At 38.1% G+C, this 26,304-nt stretch overlaps 2 protein-coding genes and 2 long non-coding RNA genes across 5 annotated transcripts; 2 read left to right on the top strand and 2 right to left on the bottom strand.

Moving 5' to 3' along the window:
* Nucleotides 1-236: 236 nt before the first annotated feature.
* Nucleotides 237-10,435, bottom strand: daxx (death-domain associated protein). The gene is made up of 10 exons (XM_042506250.2): nt 10,196-10,435; nt 9,440-9,892; nt 8,501-8,632; nt 8,248-8,364; nt 7,429-7,660; nt 6,867-7,033; nt 6,487-6,640; nt 5,199-5,760; nt 3,571-3,706; nt 237-3,423 (listed from the first exon to the last, which is right to left on the bottom strand). Exons 1-10 carry the CDS (start codon nt 10,433-10,435, stop codon nt 3,364-3,366), a joined length of 2,253 nt encoding a protein of 750 aa, XP_042362184.2. The 3' UTR covers nt 237-3,363.
* LOC148186682 (uncharacterized) lies at nt 3,588-11,484 on the top strand. Its single transcript, XR_015779585.1, has 6 exons — nt 3,588-3,723; nt 6,891-7,068; nt 8,444-8,623; nt 9,199-9,309; nt 9,610-9,967; nt 10,229-11,484. It is a non-coding gene; the product is annotated as an uncharacterized LOC148186682 (long non-coding RNA).
* A 1,630-nt stretch (nt 11,485-13,114) lies between these two features.
* On the top strand, nt 13,115-25,416 carry LOC148186681 (uncharacterized). 2 transcript variants are annotated; one of them, XR_015779587.1, is made up of 4 exons: nt 13,115-13,688; nt 24,245-24,296; nt 24,458-24,808; nt 24,907-25,416. It is a non-coding gene; the product is annotated as an uncharacterized LOC148186681 (long non-coding RNA). The 2 variants fall into 2 exon arrangements; XR_015779586.1 differs by having other exon boundaries at nt 24,421-24,808.
* On the bottom strand, nt 14,762-21,479 carry LOC121958236 (tapasin). The gene is made up of 8 exons (XM_042507116.2): nt 21,303-21,479; nt 20,003-20,194; nt 18,691-18,939; nt 18,186-18,545; nt 16,764-17,087; nt 16,486-16,587; nt 16,177-16,205; nt 14,762-16,016 (listed from the first exon to the last, which is right to left on the bottom strand). Exons 1-8 carry the CDS (start codon nt 21,361-21,363, stop codon nt 16,005-16,007), a joined length of 1,329 nt encoding a protein of 442 aa, XP_042363050.1. The 5' UTR covers nt 21,364-21,479; the 3' UTR covers nt 14,762-16,004.
* Nucleotides 25,417-26,304: the final 888 nt, after the last annotated feature.

The raw sequence follows: 26,304 nt of genomic DNA, 5'->3' as shown, positions 1-26,304 counted from the left end.
TTATTATTATTATTATCATTATCATTATTATTATTATCATTATTATTATTATTATTATTATAGCAGCCAGGGAATTACTTTAACAGCAAATTTTAACTTTTAACTAAATATAACCACTAAAAAATAATCTGCAGCATTTGTAGAATACAGTTTCATGTATTTAGTATCATGCAGTACGAATGTACTCAGTGGTTGAATATATTTAGTTCAAGAACAAGTAAGATCAGCACAGAGGGTGTATATATAAAACATATCATTTATTTATCAAAACTGAAAAAGGAAAAATTCACAGTGAATGATGGATCACCCCTCTGCATAAATGAGGCCCGACAGATCGAAGCTACGTCAACTACATTCCAGATCTGCATTGTGCTAACTTTGGAAAGACTGTTTATCCCAAAATATCATTTTAATCTATGATAAAGTTTAATAAAAATTGGATTCTGGAAAAAAAAAACAAAAAAAAAAAACAGCAATCATAGTCAGGACAAAAAAAAGAGGAATTTCACCAAAACACTTTCATCAACAAACTAATGCTCTGGTTCAAAGAGACCAGCCAGACCAGTAGTTAGAAAAAAGAACGCAGTACGTGCAGCTTAAAATAATAATAATAATAATAATACTAAAAACAAACTGAAGTGCAACACTGATTTTAACTCATAATAAAAATACTGTTTTAAATTAATTCTAAATACGGCAGGGACGTATTTTTCAGAATGTAGCTGAATATTCAGGAGGAAACAAAAAATGCAAAAGCTGCACTGAAAAATAATGATTATTTGTTTGAAAGTAAATTGTCGGTGTGTCAGAATTTTTATTTTAATTTTGTCATTAAACTTAAATGTTTAGGATATTTAACTGAGCGAAGTTTGGCTAAAATAAAAGACAGAAAAATACTAGTGTGATTGGTTTTGATTTGCGCATTAGCTGTGAGGAGCAGCTGTATAAATGTCTTTATCAGGGCCAGGCAGAGGCGCAGGTAGAACTTATCCTTTTTACGCTGCATTTCTTTGAGATATATCAGAATCACGAGGAAAAATTTAGTGTAACAGCGACTTAAAGGATGAAGTTTCATGTCAACAAATCCCACATAAACGCCAAAACCAGCAGTGTGTTAGTTCATCTCTCTACTTTCTTTTCCTACAGCTCAATAATTTTCTAAAAAAATATACAATAGTTTTTAAGCACACTTTACTCGAGGAGAAAATGGTGCATTTTTAGGGACTATTTTCAGTTGCAAACAAATACACCTTTGATGCTCTAGTGAGTATTTCCAGCAGCAGGAGCATAAGGACTCATTAAACTACGCTAGTCCATGTTTATTATCATGAGAAAGACCCAGTGCAACAGTGTGGCTCATTAATGTCTCTTTAATAGTTTGTGGACAATAATGGAGAACTGCAGGGATTAAGGTTTTTGGGTTTTTTTCGTTTGTAAATTAGCGATGCTGGTTTTCTTAAACATAAACCAACAGGATTTTTAAATTGGTATTGACTATTACAAAATAAGCTGTGGCAAAAAAAATAAGTTTATAATGTTTAGACGTTGCGTTCGGCAAGATAATCGTAACAAATGAACTACTTTTATGATTTTTTTTTAAGTCTAAATGCAATCACGAGAAGTAAAATCTAGCATTCGGCTATAAACTAACTACACCACAGAGATATGATTTCATCGTCGCCACCAAACGCCTGTAAAGCCGTGTTCGGTGTGATGCTTCAGGCAAGTGGGAATTAAGGCTTTCTAAGACTTTTTTTTTTTTTTTTTTACTGCTACTCAGAATTAAATGTGAGACCAATTTTACAAAACTAAAACGAAAACAAAAAAACCCCAAATATTCACATGTATTATTTAGGTATGGGGATAATTTTTCCCAAATATTTAATGCAATAGAAAACATGACTTTATGGTGACGGTAACACAATAAGCATTCTGTAAATTATTATTTTAAGATTTTGCTAATTATAAAATCTTACGTCTCTGCATTTTGAAGACTTCGGAAATATTGATTTGAGACAATTTAATAGCAATTAAGACCTTATTTTTATATTATTTTATATATTTTCAACTTCATGGGTGGGGTATTTACTGGCGTACTTTATGGAGAAACACAAAATTTGAAAGTCTCTTACTCTTGTGTTAACCACAGACCTTATTTCAGGCATCAAAATAACAATCCATTAAAAACACATGGACTTTAAGACCAGGGAGTGCTAAAATATTAACTCATTTCCGTGTTTTAGGACTCATTGCTGGGAAACAGAGGCATAAGATTTATTTATAAGAACTCAAAGTACCAATTCATCTGTAGTTTTGGTCATGGGATTTGTTGACAAGAACAATATAGAATATTGCCGGCTTTATCCTTCAAATATTTATGTATAAGCCTTATCATCATTCACACCAGAAGCTATCTGAAAACTATTCAGTGATCCTGCAGCGGACATAAATAAAAATAGCAACTTACTTTATTATAAACCTGAAAATAGAAATATTTTTAGAGGGAAAACAACGAGGAAACATTTAAAATATGTCAGTGTCCACTGTCACTTCTGCAGTCCACATGTCGTTAACAATTAAGTACAAACCACCACACAGCTCACTTATTCAATGCACACCAGAAACTGCAAGTAAAACAATCCTCTCAAAATTCCTTTTGTTCAAAACCACCTCTACCCATGCTCAAAAGTGGGAGAAAAAAACGCAATTGAAATATAAAAATGTAAACAAACCGGCGGTGCGTTAAAGTCCTCGCCAGTCAACCGTCTGTGAAAACAAAACTCCCCGTTTGTACCATGTGTCCGGCTGCTCAGTTCATGATATCAGGCACTGGTTTCTTAACTAAACCACACAAACAAAAGTTTAAAATGCGGGATATTATAACAAGAAAAACGTTTTTTAGCTCTGTGTTCAGAACAGTATAAATCTGCGTGGTTCAGATTACTTTAACCATAAAAAAGGGAGAGAAGACGGCCAATGTCTCTCCGCTTAGAAAAAAATGACAGCTGTATTCTCTGGTGCACACGGCAGAAGACGGGACTCCATGATTTTCCAAAAAAACAAAAAAAAACCCATCCTGATTAAACAGCTTCCTTTCAAATGTTAGGTTGCAATTATTTTATTTTAGTCTATAACAGAAACACGTATGTTGTCTTGCTTAAATGTAATCTAGTGAGGTACCAGAATCATCGTGTTCCCCGTCCTCAAAAGCCACAAATGGCTGTGCAGATCACATCTTCCCTCTTCTTACAAGCTAGCAGACAAAGCGCTCCTTAGAAACGCTTATTTTCAAGAAACCTCTCCCAGAATCCGTTTGAGATGAGGAAGAATCTTGCGTTAAAGCAAGAGTTCAAAGGTGAGAGGTCACTCGGAGTCCGATAGCACAATGATTTCATCGGGGTCACACTGGGTGGCCACGTTGACCTGGAAACACAAACAATGGCACGATTAGATTTTCATGATCTGCACACCTCAAAAAAAATTCTGTTATTCTAGGAATGTAACTGTGATCGACGTTTTTAAACATCACTACGATTGTCTATGAATTCCCGTCTCTCTGTGTGCACCCACCTTGTTTTTCTTGGGAGGCGGAGTCGAGTGCGAGCTGCTGACCATTTCATGGGTTGGAGTGTCTGCTCGGGTTGACTCTACGGGCTGCGGAGAACTGCAGCTGTAAACACCCATATCCAGAGGGATGTCAGCCTCACTGCGGAGGAGCAATGGGTGAGATGGAGCATTGAAATAAATCCAGAGAGGAGCAAAGAGGCAGAGGAAAAAGAAAACATAGAGAATGATTAAAAAACTTCTCTAATAAATGAATCCAGAGCAAAGTATTATTACTAATATAAGTGTACAAGGGCTTACGTCTGAGCCTGGGCCTAAAACAGAACATCAGAAGTGGCATCTTCAACTGGATTTGCAATTTCTTAACTATGAAATTTCAGACTATGGATGATAACGATGAATCAACAAGTGATTAATCAGTCATTAAGAATTTAACCGAACACGTGATTAATCGACAGGATATGCAAAGCTGTCAAAGTATGTGCAGTATGTTGCTGTGAGCTCTGATGGAGGAAAAAAGGCGATTGGTTTTGTTTGAAATAAGCAACATTTTTCAGTCAATTAATTGTTGATTTTACTAATAATACTAATTTTACTAATAACTTATTAAGGAAAGTGCTTATAATTTGCAACCCTAGTTCAGACTGATTCAAACAAACTTTATTTCAAGTACGAGTACACTCTCACAGGCCAAGTTTAATGGTTCCAGTGAAAATAAGAAGAGTGTAAAAACTCCATAAATTGGTGTTAGTAAATCAAAAAATACAGATGTGTGCATGTCAGTAAATTGTTGAGTGTTTTGCTCTTGAATAAGTAGCAGTTGGTTAGTTGCAGTTCACTAAAATATCATATAAGTACTTTTGGAAAAACGATGACTACGCATGTTCGTCATAAACCACTTTTCCATGACTAGTAAGTACAAAGTAGTACAAAGTTAAGTTTACATAAGTTGAAAAAAATCTGATATCTGCTGGCTACACCAAAACCCTTAAAATACAGTCAATTTAACATTGCCAATATACCAACACCTGAAAACTGAGTCCACTAAAATAGACTGATACCTACTCTGAGTGAATTAAGTTTATGTTTGTTAATTTTATTACTAATATAACCCCCACAATATCTAATAGATTTATCATGGTTCCCACAGCTTAAGGCAAGTTAGATTTAAGACTGTTAAATGTTACCAGGAATGAAATTTAAGACAAATTTTACAGTAACCAAAAATTTTTTTTTTCAGTTTTCAGTCCAGCAAAAAAAATAGACCAGGATAGATTCTCCTTTGATTTTTTTAAATTAAATAAATAAATATTAATAAAATTAATATTAATTAAAATAAATATTTTTTCATTAATATTAATATTAAAAATAATATGTATAAATAATTATTTTAAAAAACTAGATGCTACCATTTATTTAAAGATTTTACGATGCAACGTTAGTTGATACTTGCCGTGCCGAGCATTTTTAAGACTTCTGAAAAACTGACTTTTAATACCAATTAAGGCCTTATTTTTATATTAATAAATTCATCGCCTCCTAAGACTTTTTAAGGACCTGGGGGAACCCTGTTGATGTCATATCTTTTCTCGATGTCGTGCAGCCCTAATCTTTTTCAAATCAACTTACAGTACCTGTCATGGATGAGGATGTGCTTTGTATTTCGGGACTTCTCTGGTGAAGTGTCCTCCCTCTTCCTCTTCTGACTCCTCGTGGCTCTGATGCTGGGCGGCGGCGACGTGCCGGTGGTAGCATGCGTGTCAAGATTTTCTATAATGACCACTGGCGACAGGGGCAGAGACACCCCATTGGCTGCTGCCGGAGTGGTGAGGTCCTCAGTGACTATACTGGTGCTGACCAGCACGACTGAAACTTGATTTGAGGAATCCACGTGCTCCTCTAATCCTGCATGGTTACCATTAGACAACGCTGTCTGGTCATCAGTCTGCATGGGCTCTGATTGGCTGGGGCTCTGTCGAGGGGAGGGGACGTCAGACAGCGGAGAGATCTGGGACTTGGTTTCGTTCGAGAGCGGACTGAATCCACTTGTGACGGGCTCCTCGTCCTCATCTTTCCCGCTTTCTTCCTCCCCTGCGGAAACGCTTCTTGACAACTGATCCAGCTGGTCCTCCTTGTTGACATCATCACTTGCTGGTTCCGCTTCATTCCCGTCATCTTCCTCGTTGTCGTCCTCGTCTATAGAAAGAGTGAAATTCAATGCACTGAAATCTTTTCTCATCATCTCTCACTCAGAATTTTAACGATTAAGTGAGAGAAACTGCACCCTCATAATGAAAATACGGAGACGCCCGTGAAATATTCATTTCTAATGGAAACGTTTTGATTAAGACATTCTTAAAGTGGAAAGAAAAAAGGTTTTTGCTTTAATTTATCATTACGTCAAGGTTAGAAATTAACCTTTTTGTCCACCTGTCGCTGTGAAGTGAAGAGAAGAGTTGAAAATCTACCAGCCACTCAGTAGATTACCGGGTGGAAAATAATAAAAATGACAAAAAGCCTAGAATGACACCCAGAAAAATTACAATTAATGTTTTCATGTTATGAAGGCTGGGAAATCGAAAATTGCGGTCTGAATAGGTTTCAATGGTTTCAGTTTTTTTTTTTGCAGTATGAATGTTACAATTTTGTCCACCCGTTCTTTCTAAGACTTTTGTAGGCGCTAAGCTGGAAATTCCAGGATTTAACAAAAATACACAATCTTGCCAAAATTTCTGCCGCATGCATGAACACAAACAAAATTAACAAAAAATGAAGAATGACAAGCGTGTAAAATGCGCCTAAAAGTCCTTCAGGGTTAATAATATCTGTCTCCCAGTCGAGCTGCATTTAATGACATAAATCACGTTTTACTGCAGACCTGGCTCGATAAGTTGCCTGTTGAATGAATCTCTCTGCTCTAACCTGGTCCATCCTGCTGAGTGCTGGCCTGGATCTCTTCCTCGATGTCCGGGTCTGATGATTCATCGTCTTCATCGTCATCCTCCTCCTCCTCTTCTTCTTCCTCTGCTATCCCGTTGACCTTTTTTTTCTCCTCTTCATTTTCTGACTTGTTGGCCTGAAAATAAGATGTGTGAGGGTCAGACACAAATAGACAGAGAAAGGGGAAGTCAAGGTTAAAAAAGGAAACAAACGGGAAAAAGAGGCTGCTTTAAGGAGCAAACCAACGTTTGTACAAACTTCATCCATATGGCGTTAGTATCATACACAAATAAGAAACCAACAGCATGTGAATCAGTAAAAGAGGACGCCTGTGATGACTGTCCTTCCCCAGACGCTCTCACCTCTTTCTGCTTGTCTCTCTCCAGCCGTTTGGCCCTCTCCTGGTCCTCATTGTCCTCTTGTTCGATGGAGAATTTGGAGATGACCTCATCCAGACGGGACAGAGCCACTTCTCTGTTCGACCGAAGCTTCCTCAGCAGTGAGGAGTCTGTCAGAGCCGGGTCTGTGGCTACAAGGCGAAGGAGAAGAAAGAGGAGCAATTAGGTAAAAAAAAAAACGAACAGAGGAACAAGCAAGGACACAAAATAGAGGGGTCAATCAATGAGCGTTAGATACGTAAGCTTCAAGCACACAATAGCAATGCAACATGGGAGCTTCACGCTCGTTACTGCTTTTATTAAGAGCTTTAAAATTTATAAACGTGGTCGATTTTTATACAGTACAAATCACGTCAAATCACGTCATCATTCAAACACTATGCACATAATTCTTTTTAGTGCAAACCAAATTAAAGTTTTTTTAGTGATGTCTTCACAGCACATTTGTGTTGATAACTCAATACATTCTGTAATGTCCGTCTGTCACAGCAGACAGAAGAAATAACGTCCCTGCCCGAAGCATTACCAGGCTTGTAGGGGTCAGTGAGCCACGAGCCGAAATTGTACACGAGGTCCAGGTGACGTCTCTCCTGCAGGCTGCTCCCGGTCTCCCTGAAAGCCTCCTTGGCGATCTGGTTCAGCCTATTTCGACTCAGGCCCAGATTGTGGCGCTCACTGGCACGCAGCACCTGCTGGAGGATGTCTTGGTAATCCGGAGGGTTCCTGTGAGCTTCAGGGCTGTTGATGAAACGCTCGATCTGACAGGAGGAAGGGACAGAGGACACTGGATCAGGAGTAGATACACCCACCAAATCAAACAGCTCCCTCACAGTCCAAAGCCCGACACCTGACGCATTGTTATATCACCGTTTTCTCATACAACAGCTTTTAACTATTACATTTGGCACACCACGCTTTCATGCGCTATTTGATGTAAATTTATAGTAGTCAAAATCTGCTCATACTAACAATAACACTGTTAATACAAGATCGAGGTTAGCTGTAATGATTTTACACCCAAGGACCAACAAAGTAGATGTCAGGGAGCCGGGGATAGCCTCAAGATATACCCGAGAGGGTACGAGGTCAGTGCTAAGGGTGCCACGAGCACTCATACTTTGGTACCAAGTCGATGCCAAAAATTCCAAAAACTCTACGTTCCTTGCTTTTTTCATGTTTTTAATACGTTTCACTGACCACAAAACCTCATTAACCCATACTGTACCATGCAAGTACCTTGCATTCAAGGCGGATCATCAGGCGTTAATAACAAAATTTTAATGTTTTTGCTACTATTTTATTACCAGAACTCTAAAACCGTTTAAGCAAGCAAAAAACAGCTCACCCTCCTGTTGATCTCAGGATAACGAGTCCCACTGTAGCGGATCCTCTGCTCGATGACTCGGCCTGTTAGTGTGTTGCAGCTCTTCAGTTCACACAGCTTTTCATAAATCTTCATCATCTGGAGGAGAAGAAGAACGCAGAAAATGACTAGCTGTCACACAACATCATGTAATTGTATTTATTTATTTATTTTACAGTTTTCAGAGGCGTTTATGATCAGTGGAGCCCGACGCTGCATCACACTACAGCCTGACCTTGCGTTTGAGCTTGTGTTCCTGGATGTATAAAGATTCCTCATTTTCCAGGTCGTCTAAACTCAGCTCGGCCTGCTGCAGGCGGCGGATCTCGTCGTTGTACACCTTTAACAGGTTCTCCAGGTACGCTATCTGAAAAAAATTGAGAACAGCTATGAGTCAGGTGTGTTTGCCTACAAGAACGGCTGCTGATAAGTTTATGTGTATAAACCTGTGCCTGTAGTCTAAGGTGTGTGTAAGGAATGAAAGGAAAAAGGCCGCAGAAGAATAAGTTATGAATGGCTAATGGGCTTCTAAACTAACAAGTAAAAACAGGTAACATTACACATTAGCAAGGTACTATTAGCATTATTGCATTAGATTAAACTGATGAAAATCTGATTATAATGCTTTTATGCGGCCATAAAAAAAAATCCATCATAAGCCCATTTACTGCAGTGAGCTGACTGAAATAAGAACATACTTATACTTACAAACTACTACCCTAATTTAAAGATGACTTTAACCTTTCCTTAAGCCTTATTATCCACCCAATTATGATTTTTTTCATTAACTCTGTTATTTTTGCATACAAGGATTATTTGCTCTACAAATAACATTTTTCTTTTTTATTATATTTTATTTATTTATTTCATTTAAATCGTTATTGTGTACATTTGTTACATTAACATGTTTATTTTTTGCCTTTATTATGACAGGACGGCTTCAGAGTGAAAGGGGGACAGAGAGGGAATGATATGCAGCAAAGGGCCACGGGTTGGAATCGAACCTTTAGCCGTTGCAGCAAGGACATAACCTTTGTATATGAGGTGCCTGCTTCACCAATTCAGCTACTGGGCGCCCCAAAAATAACATTTTTAACTATTAGAATCAACAGCTGAATTATTTAAAGGTCATTATCAGCCACACCTGTCTGGCATAGCAGTGTTTGACACTAACCTGTTTCCTGGATGCCCTCTTTGCCTTCCTCTCTGCCTGCTGTTCCTCCTCATTATTGCTCTCCTGCAGCCCTGAGGTGGAAGGTTGCTCATCCTCCGCGGTGGGTTTCGCCCGTTCCTCTTTGTCATCAGTCTTAACTTTAGTCTTGTCTTCTCCTTTGACCATAACAGAGGTAAACTGGGAAGAGCTTGATGTTGAGGTAGAAGACCCAGGATCAACCTTGGTGAGGCTCAGCCTCTTCTTGGCCGCATGCTGCCTGAGTGCAGTGCACAGTTCATTAATGAAGACAAAGGTTTTGGAACGGTTGGCCTGAGCATGAGTCAAACAGCGTCCCAAGGTGTTCCTGAACTCCACGGATGAGAGATAGTCAGGGCAGGCCTTGGTATGCTTGGTTTTGAGGAAGGTTAAGACCTCGGGGCAGTCCTGGGTGAGAGGGGAGCAGTGCGCCACAAACTTGGAGGAAGTGGAAAAGAAAACATGAAGGATGAGGAGGCATGGTGACAGAGGAGGGACGCAGGGAAAGAAAAAGTAAGTGCACATACAGCAACAGGTTTTTCCAGTTCACACCCAGTTCCAATGTAATGTCAATATAATTCAGACACTTTGGTAAATAATTATGATGGATGTTTGGTTATGGTCAAAAATTTTATGGAGTAAGGTGCTGGGTACAAAGATCAATGCACTGAACAGTGAGAAGGAATCAGCACGCTGGAATAAGATAAAGCAGTCAGTTTGTGCCTCTTAATGTATGCTCACCTCGATGAACAACCTCTGATTCTCTGCCTGCAGAACGTGCATCTCCTTCTTCGCCGAGGCAAAAGGTGACTGGGTAATGTGGGTCGGGGCAGACTGCTGAGCTCTGAGTGACAAGACATTTTTGGCTCGATGCTGAGAGGGCGAGGTGGTGGCAGAACAGGAGGGTTGAGGACTCTCCTCTTCATCATCATCATCAAGGACTATGATCTTATCCGTCATTGAGGCGGAAGCCACCGCCATCCGAAATGCTGGTAATTTCTGCTGTTAGGAAACACAACGGGATGTCAAACAAGCCGTAGGAAATTGAAGATCAAGAAATATGAATGTGTGTGTCTGATGGGATGAGAGGGATGTGGTAGATTTAATAACAGTAATAACAGCAATCTGCCATCCCTCCAGGACCTGAACACTTCCCGGACCCTGGGGCAGGCAGTAAAGACAGTGGATGACCTCTTCCAGCCCAGACACAGGGTCTTTGCCACACCCGCCTTCTGGCAGCAGGCTGCGGTCCATCAGGACCAAAAACTCACGCCACAAAAACAATTTCTTCCTGACTGCAGTCAAGGCTGCTCCAAAGAGGCTGAGTCATGCTCTTGACCCCATGCGAGATTGGGGTATGTCACACGCGCACTGTACCTGGAGCTGCGATGTTGGTGTGTTACAGCTGACAGCTCTAGGGATAAAGGGACAGTGTCTGTTCAGGTGCTCTTTGGGTGTGCCTTTTTTTTAGCCTCCTTAGGTGTGCTCTGCCTGACAAAACTTTTAGGTTCACTCAAATTGATGGATGCAGATTTACAAGAGTGTTTACATTAAGAAAGCATTTATTTATGGTAGGAATGTCCCAATCGGCTCGGTATCGGACCCGTTCAACACATTTTTCATTGATCCTTTGTTTACGTCCGCCGTCACAGAAGTGTCGTAAACCCAGAGTACAATTTGAGTCAGATATTCATGTTTTAGTATAATGCTTTTACTCCCATAAGTAGGAACTGATTTTTTTTTTCATTTTCAACTTTAGCTGACACACCACTTTAAGTGGAACTGATTTTTTTTTTTTTAGTGAACTAATTTGACTTGAATGCTGTAATAAGCAGAATTGTGACTGATTTTTATTTGTTGTGACTGGGAACGAAGTTTAGCTATAACACCTTTGAAGTGGAATTGTGATTAAATTACTCATTTATAGCGTTCTGTGCTTTTATATTAATACTGCACTAAGTGGAGAAATTATAAAGAAATTTTACTTCTTTTACTTTATTATTTTTATAAAACTAAGATAAAAAAACTTACTAACTGTTTGGATATAGATATTTCTTCATGTTTTGAGCTGCAGAGCTGTTAAACGGTCAAACATACACACTGGACTGGTTTTAATAACTTTAACATTACTTTAAGTGTGCATTGTGCAGCTGTATTATTCAGGGAAATACAAGTGTCAGATCAGGACTAGGTATCCACAGATACTCAATATCAGATTACTTGGATCGGGGCAAAACAACTTGATCTAGACATCCCAAATATTACAGACTTTTTCGTTCCACAATAGTGTGATAGCTATTGAACCTTTCAGCAACTGCAGACCAATTTTCACTGCCCATGTGTTGTACCCCAATTGTGTGATGTAATTTGAAACCCTGACCTCACTTAAGACCCCCCCTTGGCTGCAGTGGGCCTCTTCAACAAGGCCTGGGACCCCCACTGATATGGACCCTTATATCCCACCCCCAACAGATGCTGTTCATGTGTGTCATGTTAACGAACACCTCTTATCTTTGCACACTGTGCACATATATACTCTGCAGATAGGTTCTGCACATCCCCTGCTTGATATTTTTACGCACTGTGTGCAGAACTGTGCATATTATTCTGAAACAGCTACATTATATTTGTTATGTTATAGTAGTTTTTAAACGTGTCTTTGCATTTTACTACATTTTTGCTATTCTATATTTAAGTTCTTGGGTGTCACTTTGACTTATATATATTTGTATGAATATGAATATGATTACAGTATATGCAATTTATGCAGCCAATTACCAAAGCAAATAGGTTGTAAGTGAAAAACTACACTTTTTGAATTTTGAGCACTGATGACTATATATGATCATGTGACTGCTGGTGACTGTCAGATAAATAAGGTGGAGTAAAAAGAAAAATATTGGATTTGTGAATGAAAGTGTAAAGTAGAATATAGCAAAGTATATATAGAGTATAAGTAGAAAATGTGCTGAGTAACAGTACTGCCAATGCCCTAAACCAAGAGTTCCTATACATCCTACACAAGTTACACCCTGTATTAACACATAGTAATTCACTGGCAAGCAAAGAGGCCATTTATCATTAGCGTTACATAATTTAAGAAAACTACGACTGTCAACAATAAGTGAAACTAAAAAGCGACGTGAGATAAGCTTGATGGCACAGTACATTACAGATGGCGGATTAAATCAAAGCTATGATCATTAAATAAACTTCCCAACTCACACTTACCGATCTCTTGTTTACGAGCCGTTTGACGTGAAGATTAAAGAGGATAATATCCACCACGCTGTATTAAAATGTTATGTGTGCGTAAGCTAACGTTAGCATTAGCTAGCTAGTTAGCATTGTGACCAAGTAAGTGAGCTAAGTGAGAAAACAGCGAGGCAGAAACGCCCGCATGTTGTCGTTGTTTTTTATGGCTTAGTTTAAATTAAAAACAAATCCGCGACACCATTTAAAACATCATTTCAGATCCCACCGACTTTCTGTTTACCAAAACAAGCTCGTTAACTTCGCTTCTGCCGTTGACCACGGATGTATTAAGGAGTCTTTGTCGAAAGTGTACCCGCTCAACCAGGCAAGTGAGCACCGACGCTTCTGATTGGTTAAGAGATGCTTCACGGTCAGTAATGTCGTTAGCCATTGGGTGATTTTCTCCCGTTGGGCAGCGTTTTATAAGTGCTGATATACAGTACAACAGCACTGGGACTTTTAACTCTTCATGTATCACTCCGCTTTACGGCTGTTACAAACTGTTAATTAGGCCTACATTAACGGTCGGTAGTTATCTGCCCTTATTGCAGACTGCTCTGTGTGTCCCTCTTGAGTTGCCATATGGCAGGAAACAAAAAAAAAAGTTGTGGGGGGAACTTCCTCTCTTTCTGGGCCTCATTGCATGTGTGGGTGTTTTGGTTAAGGAAAACAAAAGGACAGAATCGGAGCTGTTAGACCGTCTTTTGTGGTGTTTATTGATTTATTAGTTGCCCAGTTAGGCGAACCCAGGACGCTTGGTTACTATGGTGGCAGCGGTGTTCTTCAACAAGCCTGTGAGGACTTTTCTGTGGACGTTTGGAGCAGTTTCAGCGCCGTTTCAGCGCCTTTGTTTTTAGCTTAGCTGCTTCAGCATAGCTAGCTGGCTAACCTCTGCATGGTGCTTCAAGACAAATGTGGTGCTGAGACGAGGACCCTTTTAAACCGGTCATGGGGATATTTGACAGGGACTCTAAGGCAGGTAAGGATCCTTCCTACTCGCCTCGGTAAGTCAAGAGACACAAAAAATACAACAGTCAGCTACAGTTAACAGACTTACTTCACTGGAAACACAGATTATTTTACTTTATACCAAGAAGCTGTCCTGCTTATTATCATGTGTGATTTCATGCAAAAGTTTTGTGTTTTGCAGCAGCGTTCACTTCCAGTGATTGCTGAACTATTTGTGTTGGCTGAGCGAGTGCACTAGAATAGCTCTAACCCTCTTAAAGAGCCAATAACCCTCATAAAGGGCTCTGGGCTCTGGGCTCTGCCAAAAAAAACATTAGATGACCAAAGAATCATAATTTGGATATCAAATATACTGAAAATTAAATAAATTAATTAGAAAAAACTTATGACAGCTATTTTGCATTTGAAAATAATGTCATGCATGTCAAATACGTCGAAACAATTTTTATTTCTATATTTAAAAAATAGCACATTGAAGTTTTTTTGTAATATCTGACAGCTTTTCATAGTTTGCCTACATTTAATAATTACTTAATTACTATTTAACAATAAAGACATAAATCAAGAATATCGGACAAGGACGTAGGACTAAGTAATTGTCTTATATGTAGTATTTCATTACTTTGTATAATGTCTGTTTATTCAGGCTCTAACATATTTTCTGTTAGGAATTACTCCAGAACATAACGTTCACCATGTAGTTTTATTCTGAAAAGGACTACGGAAGTCACTCTTTCTCAACAATGCTATCTTGAATTTGCTTGGTATGATTATCAGACACTATGTGTATACCAGTGTAGTAACTACTTTTGTTAATACTCCTAAATGTTACAGTCTGATCATTCTTAATGTTGTTTTTTTATGTATTAACATTTTTATCCCTACTGACTTGACAATTAATATAAAACACCACAAAGAGTCTGTAGAAACACTTCTATATACGCTACTTAAATCTAGGAAAGTACATTTTCTTTTTCCTGAAAGAAAAAGTACTGCATGTGTGTATTTTAAAGTTATTTTCAGACAACATGGCATACCAGCATGTTTGATGAATATTCATAAACAGGAAGACTGGAGGCAGGATGTTGTAAGAAATGTGTTTATTTCACTTCAAATACCTATTAAATTCTGACACACACTTTGAATTGTCCCTTCAGTAGAACTATGTGATCTGTTTGTACCATTTCCTTCACATATAACTTAAATTTTGCATTAACCCAGGCTTTTTAGAGCATCATTCCTACCCACACCAGATCGGAGTACTACTAATAAAACGCAAGAGAAACAAAAAGCTTGACAAACTGATTTTTTCATCCCAAATTTAAGAATTTAGAAAACTGCTCTAAGGAAGATATTACAGAGCCTTTGCAGCAACTAACAACATTTACAAAAAGTATTTCATTCCAAATGAAATAACTTTGCCACATTTGTAACACCATTCATGCCACAACCATGTCCACTATTGTTGTCTGAAATGTGCATGTTATTGTTTGTATGTATTGTTGTTTACATGTATGTTTTTTAACCAACCTGTGAAGCTGATGTCAAATTTACAAATTAATTTGATGGTCAAATCCACTTACAGGTATGACAAAATAGTCAGAATACATGCATATTATATTCTCTGTATTTACATTAGTTAGGATTCAATTTGTGGGTTAAGAGAGTCCTTGATCATTTAAAAAAAAGTTTTTTAGCTATATATTTTCTTAAAGACGTACAAAAAAAACAAATACACACTTACACACACACACACACACACACACACACACACACACACACACACACACACACTCAGGCTCATCTCCAATCCTTTCAGCATAGCAGTTTTTGGCCATTAAACATTCTCAGGAACTATTATCATGTCTTTCTACATTGTATGGAAGCATTAACATAAACACATTAGGATCTCAAAATTCCTCCAAGTTTCTGACACTTTTCCAGTGTTCGTGACAAGATACAGCATGCAAACAAGCAGAGGTCAATATCTTAGAACAGCTATGTCGCTTGAAGGTGACTAGTTAAAGAAATATCACAACATATGTTAAGACACAAAGCCTTTTCAGAAAATTGTCGCCAAAACCTTAGCAGAACGGTGTAAAAAAAAAAAAAAAAAAAAACTGGTGCAAGCAAGCTTCTCTGGATCTGTAAAAAAAAAAATTAAATAAAAGTAGTTTCCACAAACTGACCACTTTGCTAGCTTTAAAAAAATGACATAACTCTCTGAACAGGGGAATCATCATTACTGAACCCCATCCAAGATTTCAACACAGACAGGTTTGCAGGTTCAGTATTTAACTTCCAAAGCAGTTCACTTCATTCTTCTTTACTTGTCTTTCTATAAGAGGAAGAAATGAAAAATAATTATTCAGGAGATATGCAAAACACCCCGGAGCATCTCCAGGGTCATGAAACAGAAGTGCACAAGTAGTACCTTTATGTAAACACATTCAGAATTATAAATGTTGTGTATCAGTATATAAAAAAAGTAACATTACCTTATCTTGTTGACCAGCATCATCTGAGCCTATATACAGTGAAATACAACACAAAAGGCACAGAAATTAAAACAAATAATAATATGTTTTCTTTAATAGCATAAGTGTTCAAGGCACATCATTCAATTAAATTTGGTCCAGGTAATATCAGTATGTTTTTTTAAGTCTGTTATTATATGCAAATGGTAAAATGGTCATCGTCTGTGCAGTTTTAAATTAATAAATGGGCACAGACAATGTAAAGTAAACAAAAAAACACACAAAATTATTATTACTTTTAGTATTCAGAGCATTTTCCTGGATTCTTACCTGAGCTGGTGAAGGTCCAAGAAACAAATTTGATAAGACCATAGAGCACAAGTGCTACACCAACCATTGCCATTGAGTCCTCAATGGAGGGAGTACTGAACCCTGTAAAGACAGAATAAAAAAAAAAACATTAAAAATAAACATCTTTCCATGTAAGTTTGATTTCAAAGATTTTAAGACATTTTAAAACATTTTAAGAAAAAAAATCTCTGTCTTGTCTATAACCTCAGAACTAGAACTAGATAAATGTCTTAAACAACAAACGTATCCCACATTACCGATGACACTGAGGGTCGCGCTGGCCCGCTGTGTGCCTCCAACATGGACGGCCACACAGGTGACCTCCCCTCCTTTGCCCAGGTCCAGATTAGTTGTGTCGAGCTCCAGTCGGGAGCTCTGGCTGTATGTTCCATCCCAGGCCTGCCTGTGGCCCGTTACGCTGCCCGATCCCAGAGGCCTGGTCTTCCCATCTGCGCCTTTAAACTCCCAGCTCAGTTCCAGGGAGAGGGGGGCAAAGCCAGACGCCTCACACTGGACGGTCAAAGTCTGGCCGGGGACAGCGAGAGGCAGAGGGGACGGGTGGATGGACAGGGATGGGGGTTCTGGGTAGAGGAGGAAAAGAATAGAGGGAAAAAAAGAAAAGACTGTAAGAAAAAGTCAACACGTTCAGAACCCAATTATGATCCAAACACAGAAAAAAATTTTCTACCCTAAATGACCTCATTAATCATACTTTTTTTTTTTCCTGTCCATTCCAATATACGAGGAATCTCAACACAGAAATCGTGAAAATGATGATAAGTAGTCTTAACAGACCTTTTTTCAACAAAATAATGTGAGTGACTATTTATTTTTTCATGAATAGCTGATTCACTGCAATAATATAGAGTGATGCTTTAAAACAAATTACATATATATAGATTTTCATTTCTGTCAGTGTGACTCAAAATATCCTCAATTTCTAAAGTATTTCCAGATAACAGAATGTGGAAAACCTCCAGGGAAGAATATTTTGTGGACATAATCACTTAGATGCATTGTAAGATGGTTGTATAATTAGAAAATTAAGTCAGAACAGTATTTCCCCATTTCAAATGTATTTCCCCGGTTACGTTTTCTCTACTACAATGCACATTTTTGAAAAAAATCCAAACTAAAAGCTTTAAGTCTTTCATACGATATTTTGACATGTATAAGTAATATTAGTTCTCTTGTTTACTTTGTTTTAACACAAATGATGTACTTTGAAAATAAGATTTATAGGCTGAAACATGCCTCGATATGCCTCCTTTCCTCATATTCGGCCATGCTTGTTAAAAAAGGGGGAATGGCTCCACTGCAGTCAACTTTAGGTGATGTGAAACACTCTGATTGGCTTATAGACATCATCACATATGGATGGAGTCGGATGACGATTATCACTGATTTAGACATCCTAGAAAAGGTATGTCAGTTGGAATGAACAGGGCATCTGAATGGGTTAATAATAATGATAATCTGGTTCCAAATTAAATCTGGGAGCCTACTATGTGCTATAACGTAGTAATTGTGTATTTCAGTGTTGTTTGACAGCAATTACCGAAAAATAGGGGCTAAATGTGACTGTGGGTGAATGCCAAATTCCCCCGACTTGAGCAGAGGTCCAGTGTTAGATAATGGATTTTAAAGCATGTGGTTTGTCTTAAAACATTTTCCCTCACCTACAATTTCAAGCTCCATGGACACCTGAGCCACGAGGTACGGCAGATACACCGTACAAATATACATCCCAGAGTGACGCACTTTAGCCTCCTGCAGGATCAGAGACGCATTTCCTTTTGCGTGCAAACTCTCAATGTCCAGCGTGGCCCCTTCCTCTTGCGTATCAGCCAGGCGGTCCGTCTTGCCGTCGTAGGCCAGAACTAATCGCCCGTCGCCTCTAAACTGGTAGCGCCACTCTACGGCAAAACCCGACCCAGATAGAGGCGAGGACGGGTCAGCCCAGAAGCCGCAGTCCAGCAGCACTGGTTCCCCCAGTCTGGACTTCACCGAGACGGTTTTACTGGTCACACTCAGGATCACTGGAGACAGATAGAGAGGAGGAGAGTCACATATGACGAGGTAAACTTTTTTAAACTTTTGATTATCTTCATTATAGATCTCTGAATAGTAGCAGTCATGTTGTGGGTGAATCATCTTTTGGTCGTCTGTGTCATAAATCATTACCATCGTGCTCTTTGGTTGCTGTAGGCGCACGCATGATGGTGGAAACGGCCAGCTCTTCGTTGAGGCCCAGAGTGGCAGTTGAAAACCAGTCAGCTTGCAGGTATATGGGGCTTAGGGCGGAGTCTGTGAGGGGAGCGACCCATTTGAGGGTGGAGGGCTGCGGCAGGAAGGGGTTAATCTCACACTGGGGCTTGTTTACAGAGCCTCTGGGAGGGTTCAGGGAGCGGTGGCACAGAGTGGCAGCCGGGTCTGAGGACAGAGGAGCCGGGGGGGGGCGTGAAATCATTGTTATGGTATAAGTAGATCATGGATGCTCGTTTTACTTATAAGTGAAAGAACTGGAATGAAAGCTTGATCCAATGATGAAGATGGTGGAAAGATCAATATTATGTCTGCTTAAGATGATTTGAATAACTGAAATTATATTATTTTTCTTATGGCTGACAAATTCAAGGCTGAAATTAATGAAGAAATGAGGCAAAAGAACCTCACTATAATGCAATATTAAACAGAGAGACATTTAATAAATGACTATAACAATTCTAAATTAGTAAATAGGCAGAAAAAAACAACTATGAAGAAAGTAAAGAATAAGCACAGATAGAGACATTTGAACCACTGTTCACATCTCAGTGATTCCAATAATTAAGTTTAAAAAATGCTAATTCAGTCTAGTTTGGAGACTACAAAAACAGAATTGGTGATTGCAAACTTTAAGAATCTGGATAAAATTACTGAGTCTAAATTAAAATTTAAAAACACACCAAAAGGTCTCCAGAAATGTCAGCTAGACTAATGAATTTTAGACATGTTAAACACCATTCAGCTGTATTCGCTGCTCAGGTATTTATGCACTCTGATTGTGATTTTCTTTTCTGTATTTATTTTACTGTGCAACAAGCTGGTCTCAGGCAGGTGTGGCTACACTTAAACCACGAACCCCTTTATACCAACAAAACCTGGAAATTCTTGATTAAAAGTCAAGAAGCTTTCAAAATTGTACTATTGTTCAAAAATATAACTTATTGACCTTTAACAAGTTTCTTTGTTTGGCAAATATGTGCCTGTCATATAAATTAATTGCCACTTATACAATGTGTTTCATTCTGCAGGGAGAAGACTGGAGGCAGGGACAATCACTCACAATTCAGTTTATACATATGTATGTGTTTGTGTGTGTGTGTGTGTGTGTGTGTGTGTGTGTGAACTACAACTTGTACACACAGAGAGCACAATGCACACTCACTCTCAAACACACATCTAGATAAATGTGCGTTTACACATCCTGTTTAGTGTGTCACTTTACACTAACCGGTAACAAAGTAGACCCTGTCGGGGTTGATGTCAGATGGAGTCCGTTGGGGCTCTGCGGCGTGGCTGTGTGCGTCTGTTCTGATGTGAAGCAGAGATTTTTCCTGGCTCGTAGCTGCAGTTAAACCTCCTCCTCGACCTGCTTTCTCCTGCACGAACCAGCACTCCAACACTGGACAGCTGCTGCTGCAGGCTTTAGACAATAGATTTTACAGGAAATAAACAATGAATTTGAAAAAAACATTGTGAACTGGAGCATAGTAGTATTATTCTGATATTATAGCCCATTGCATGTTATATTCTTCAGTAGCAACTCTACTAATATTTATCAATTAATCTTATTTTTGTGTGCCCATTATCCTTTGGAAACATATGACTGAATTAATTGACTCTAGTTACAATAATTAATGTCATAGGAAATACAAATTACATAAGGAATTATGGCAAGCAGTGAGGCATTGCAGGAATTAAACCCTGACAGACAAAAAAATGAAAGTAAAACTTTGATTCTCCTCAGGGAGAAAATAAATTGTGATGACTGAAGTACTTTTTAGTCTTACTTTCATTATTATCCTCCTGTTTTTTCGATGTCAGTGTTTGTACTTTAAATACTGACAAAATGGGCAGTAAATTGTAGGTATAAAAGGTATAAAAAAAGTACACGCTATGTTCTCATTTAAGTTTTCTATGTCTGCATTCTAATGTTTATATTTGTTTTTTGGATTTATTTCTCGTCGTTTCCACAGTATCGGTAGAGTTTCGGCCACGAGGGTGCGCCACTTTATTTGAGCTACACACCAAACTCCCTTTAGAAATCCACCGTAATTTAGTTGGATCTTATCTAAACGAATAGCGTACAATGTATAGAAGATTACTTTAGACAGTATATGATGTGACTGGATCTTGTGTTAAATTTGGCGTGTATGTTTTACGATTAATTACTTATTAACAATATTTAATAGCCTGAAATCTTGAGCTACATTTGAACTCGCTCTGCACACTGTGAGCCTCAACTGTCAAATTATAATACTTAGTCATCCGTTTTGTTATGATTGGATTTTTCTGAAATTACCAATGACTCCCGAATGATTTTATATACAAAATAACTTAATTAATACTTTCAACGTTTGCTGCAAATGACTGATATGCGCACTAATATCAAGTATTTACACGAAACAACCAGCATCCGGGCTACAAGTAGCCTGCACTGCATATGCATTAATGTAGACGGTGTCTTGTACTATACCAGCAGTAGAGCAACAATGTCGACATACACTTTTCAAAATCGACAAAAACCTCACCTTTAATGTAGCAAATAACAGCAACCAGGGACAATTTGTAGATTGTAGAGAAGTTCGTCATGACTGTAGAGTCTTCACTCTTTGCTGCTGCAACAAGCGACAGTCGAAATAAGGTTGTAGGTTTTCCCCTTCAACTCCGGGTTCATAATAGTTTCACTTTCACGTACGAGTCCGTCAAGTCAGCCAGAAAAAAAGAAAACAAGTTCCGGTCATGCTTCCAAAATAAATGCAACTCAGTAAAAGTCGAGTGACCTCAAATGTAAAGTTATATTCGGAAATAAAATTGTCTGTAAAACTCAGAGAAAAGCGTTTTACCAGAAACTGATGGCAACACCATAGACTGTCTATGGAAAACGCTGAAACAGTTTAAACTTTGCATCGAGACGTTCTGCAGCTCTACAGGTAGATGTCGCCCTCCTCCACACAATAATCCAGCGAGAGTTTGCCTGAGCGTGTCCCACTTCCTTTATGTGTCCTTCCTTGGTCCATTAAACTGCAAAAACTGTCATTCAACTGAGATTTACCATCACCACGCTGGTTTAGAGCGTTTGCACAACTTTTTTCAATGTGCATCTGAACTGCTCTAATTTGGAAAAGGGACATTAGTGAAAAGCAAGTGGACATGTGAGGATGAAAACTTTCAGGAGTGAAATCCAGTCTGCGAGAATAGAGGTCAGAAAAGGTCATGAGAAACAGTGAACAGTCTTGAATGTAGAGTAGAGTCACACACATACCACCTCTATTTTTATCTACCACGTAGGGACTGCTCTTTTTTTATTAGAATAGGGAGGTAGCTGCGGTCTGATTTTTTTTTTTCAAATAAATATGTCATGACCCTCCTCAGTGCAATAAATATTTTTCTGTGAGCCTCGCTGAGTGACAAGGGGGAAATGCACAACAATCCTTTCAAATTCTGACTGTAATGTTAAATTAAAAATCTGTAATATTGACATTGAAAGAGTCCCTGAGACTAAATTCCTTGGGGTTGTCATTGATCAAAAGCTAACATGGAAACAACACATTGAGTATATTAAAGGGAAAATCTCAAAATCACTTGCAATCCTATATAAATCCAGAAATGTGTTGAATTCCAAGGCTTTGCATTTGATCTATTACTCATTGATTGTTCCCTATATGTCTTACTGTGTGGAATTGTGGGGATCCACCTTTAAAACCACCATAAATTCAATTGTAAAATTGCAAAAACGAGCTATACGTATCATCAATAATGCTGACTATTATGCACACACAGAAATACTTTTTCTAAATTCTCATGTTATGAAATTTAATGATCTGTTTTATTATAAAATAATGCAAATTATGTTCAGAGCAAAATCAAAAATGCTCCCTGACTCAATACAGAGGTTCTTTTCAATTCAGGACAGTCCTTATAATCTTAGAGGTGTTTACAAGTTTACTGTACAAAAAGCTAAAAAAGGTATGAAAAGAAGATGTGTCTCCATTATAGGCGTTAAATTCTGGAATGATGCCGACATAAATTTAAAAACATGTCATTCTTTTTTGGTTTTTAAGAAAATGGTTTGTAAAGCTATTTTTGAAGCTTATAAGTGTGATTAATTATCTGTTGTTGTGTCTTCTTTGTTTTTCTGGAGGTTGGTGGACCAAAAAGTTGATAATATAGGATAGGCTTTAATAAGCAGTCTGCTTCTGCCTATGCCTTTTCAGTCAATATTCAACACATGATTCTTGAGTTAATGATTTTGTGATTTTGTGTGAAATGTCAATACTGTGTACAATATTTGGTGTTGTCATGACTGAATAAACTAAACTAAACTAAACTAAACTAAATTCTCCCACAAACTGTGCGGTTTTAGCAATCTTTTAAATGTTGTGCAGCTACACTGTGCAACATAAACCTCATTGACTTGGGTATGACATCAAGTTAGATGTATGCAGATTGTACAATGACTACGTTTACTGAATCGTAGGCTCTAATCGATGTCAGTACTCAAGAACAAAAAGTCTTCAGCATGCGCAATCCAAATACACAGCTGTATTTGTAAGAGAGAAATGTAAACACATATAAATTGAGCCTTCGCTATAGTGGCAAGTGTAGAAAAGGCGGAGGAGAATTTAGACACTGTCGGGGCTGTGAACAAGAGACCCATTTGTCAACAAGAGCTCAGAGTTTTTATTCGCATCTACTGGCATTAAGCTGTGATGTTGATCAGTGCGTCATTTCACGCTACATTTCCACTGGTTGGTTAGTAGATGTTGGTCATAGCAGCAGCTACACAGTGAAATGTTCATCCCAAATTTCTGACACTGTAAGGATTTTATCCCAGGCTGACTTTGATCACAAGATCATGACGGCTGTCCTTGAGCCTCTCTAACTGTGTGACAGGAACATCGTTTCAGAGCCACGACCAAAGATATGGCCACGTTTCTGTCATGCAGGTCATCTTTCATCTGTGTATACACAGATGGGTTTAACTTTTTTTTTATTAAAAAAAAATATATATCACTGGCTATGACGAATGGTGTGATTTTGGAGGTTTTTTATTTTATTTTTTTAAATTATTTTTATTTTTTTTTATTCATTTATTTATTTTCAGAAAACCCAGCTGCAGGTTCTGGGGCTCTGGGGCTCTCTGTCTTTAAAATAACAGTCCTATAGAAAGATAAGCAAACATCACTCCATTCACAAAGATATTTTTAACAGACATTTATTTTAAATTTAAAGTTCATATTCATGACTGCCATATCCAGAGAGCAATACTTGGGTCGCACATATTTATGTGCTTTTAACACATTTTAGCACATTATGTTGTATGACAAATTATTTATTTTCAATATTTGTTTCCTAAATGTGCCATTTTCATTTATAGAGTGATTTTCCTGGAAATTCAAAGCCAAATGCATAAACTTTTTGGCTTTTCTTCGCTGAAGTTTTTCTGATGCTCATGTTTGTTTTTCTGCAGAGTATTTTCATAAACACAGAAGGATTGTGGCAAAACAAGGAAGACAACTTAGGTAACATCTATTGCCTGTTTGTTTTCTTCCTGCTGTGTGTCCAAAGTTGTAAGTCATGTCAGATCTGTGTGACACACCCAAACACAAAAACAAAACTTAACAGACTCGTCACGTGATTTCACAGAAATGGGACAGAGGTTTTTGCTCTTTCTGCCCACTAGAGGAGCTCCAACATCGTCCCTGAGTCCTGAGAAAGCAACTGTCACCAACCATGCGCCACTGAGCCAACACCTTGTGCAAGAAACAGAAACAGCATGTGACAGAAAGGAGTTAGACAAGTTGCATCATGGGCAAGTTCAGTGTGACCCACTGCTTCTGTCCGTTCCACATAACTGAAGTACTTTGTCATTTGTAGAGTTTCATTTTTGTAAATATAAAACAAATGAATGCCCCAAACCAAAACATATATCCTGTTATATTCTTACATCTATTTACCTTACGTGAAATAATGAGATCTCTGTGTTTACAGGAATGAAATATTGATGTCCCATCTGCCCTGCAGTGACTGTCAGGTCAGAGACTGTTTCTATGTCTGCCTGTCTGTCTTATCTGTTTTTGTCCTTTACTTGAATATTGTTTAATTTCTTGTTGTGTGTTTTGTTCTCTTCAGAGTCAAAGACTTCCTCAAGTGGTTCTTCTACAGAATATAAAAATCAAAGGTAACTAATACATTTTTAGTGCCTCTGTCTGTCCAAAATATCACCTGTATTTAGTCACATTTTTTAAAAACTTACAAGCATTTACTTTTCTGTCCCAGTGGTTTCACACCTTTCCATTTTAATTGCAACACTATAATTTTTCGCACTTTATGTTACGAACAAGCTCATGAGGGAAAAGGTAGGTAACATAAAACCAGATGTTTTTGGTTAAATGAAGTCATTTATTAACAAAAGAAGTTAGCATTAATGTTAAAACAGTGTGAGTCAAACTACAAAGGAAAATAAAAGTTACTAATCTGTTCTAACAAAATCAAAGGTGGACAATAAAAACTAACTGTCCACTGTAAGTGAGTTGCAAAGAACATCATATTTAGCGGAGAAAACATATTTGCAACTATGGCATCCAAAGTCACATCTTTTCTTTTAATTTCAGCTAAAAACCCTAAACACAGTGACATGATTGTATTTACGTATTTATACTGTGAGTTGATGCTCATATGCATGTACAGTGCAAAAGTTGAACCAAATTTAAAGCGACCATGTCAGCCACACATTCAAAGAAACCTTTGTTTTCAGCAAATACTGTCAGTAACAGCTTTTAATTTGATCTGAGACAAGTCAAATAATTTTATACCAAGATTCATTCAAGTGAAAGATGCTGAAAAACACACAAAGAAGAGTGACACACTGCTGACTTCTCTGTAAAGTTAAACTTGGTGATGGTGTATTGATCAGCAGTGAGCAGTAAAAGTCAGAAACAATATAAATCCCACAGGAAGGTCCCTAGACATTTTCCCTTAGTTAAAAAAAAAACCTAAATCTACATTTTTTTAAAACAATTTTTTACAATTTGCAGTTGCATTTATCAACAATTTTCTGATTTCCCTTTTTTCCCCATGAAATCTAACAACCTTGTTTAGGGTTCAAAGGTTTAAACACCTGTGAAATGCATGTAAAAGCACTGCAAGTAAAGTGATGTCAGTTAAACGGATTAAAGTCACAGATAATTGCAGTCCACACTGAAAAACTGTCTTACTGCACATCAGCAGCGCAGCAGGTGAGCCACACAGAACAAAAAAAAACAATAACTGCATCCCCGCAGACTGCAGAGTATCTGATCTGTGGCTGACAGTGACCTCTGACCTCCCAAAAGATCTAATACATGTCTGCACGTGACATCACATCAGCCTAAAAATCACTAAACAAGATCTGAGCAGCAGCAGGTTTATTACTCCTTTAATGTGTCGATAAAACAGAATAAAGCCCCGCATGTGTGATGTCTCTTCGTCCTCTTACACAGGCTGAAATAACATCATTTTACTTTCACTTTCATTCATAACCTCTTTCAG

The sequence above is a fragment of the Plectropomus leopardus genome, chromosome 17, assembly GCF_026936395.1.
Source record: "Plectropomus leopardus strain MGB_pleo_1.0 chromosome 17, ASM2693639v1, whole genome shotgun sequence".
Lineage (NCBI taxonomy): Eukaryota > Metazoa > Chordata > Actinopteri > Perciformes > Serranidae > Plectropomus > Plectropomus leopardus.
This window is presented reverse-complemented; position numbering and strand designations above follow the sequence as displayed.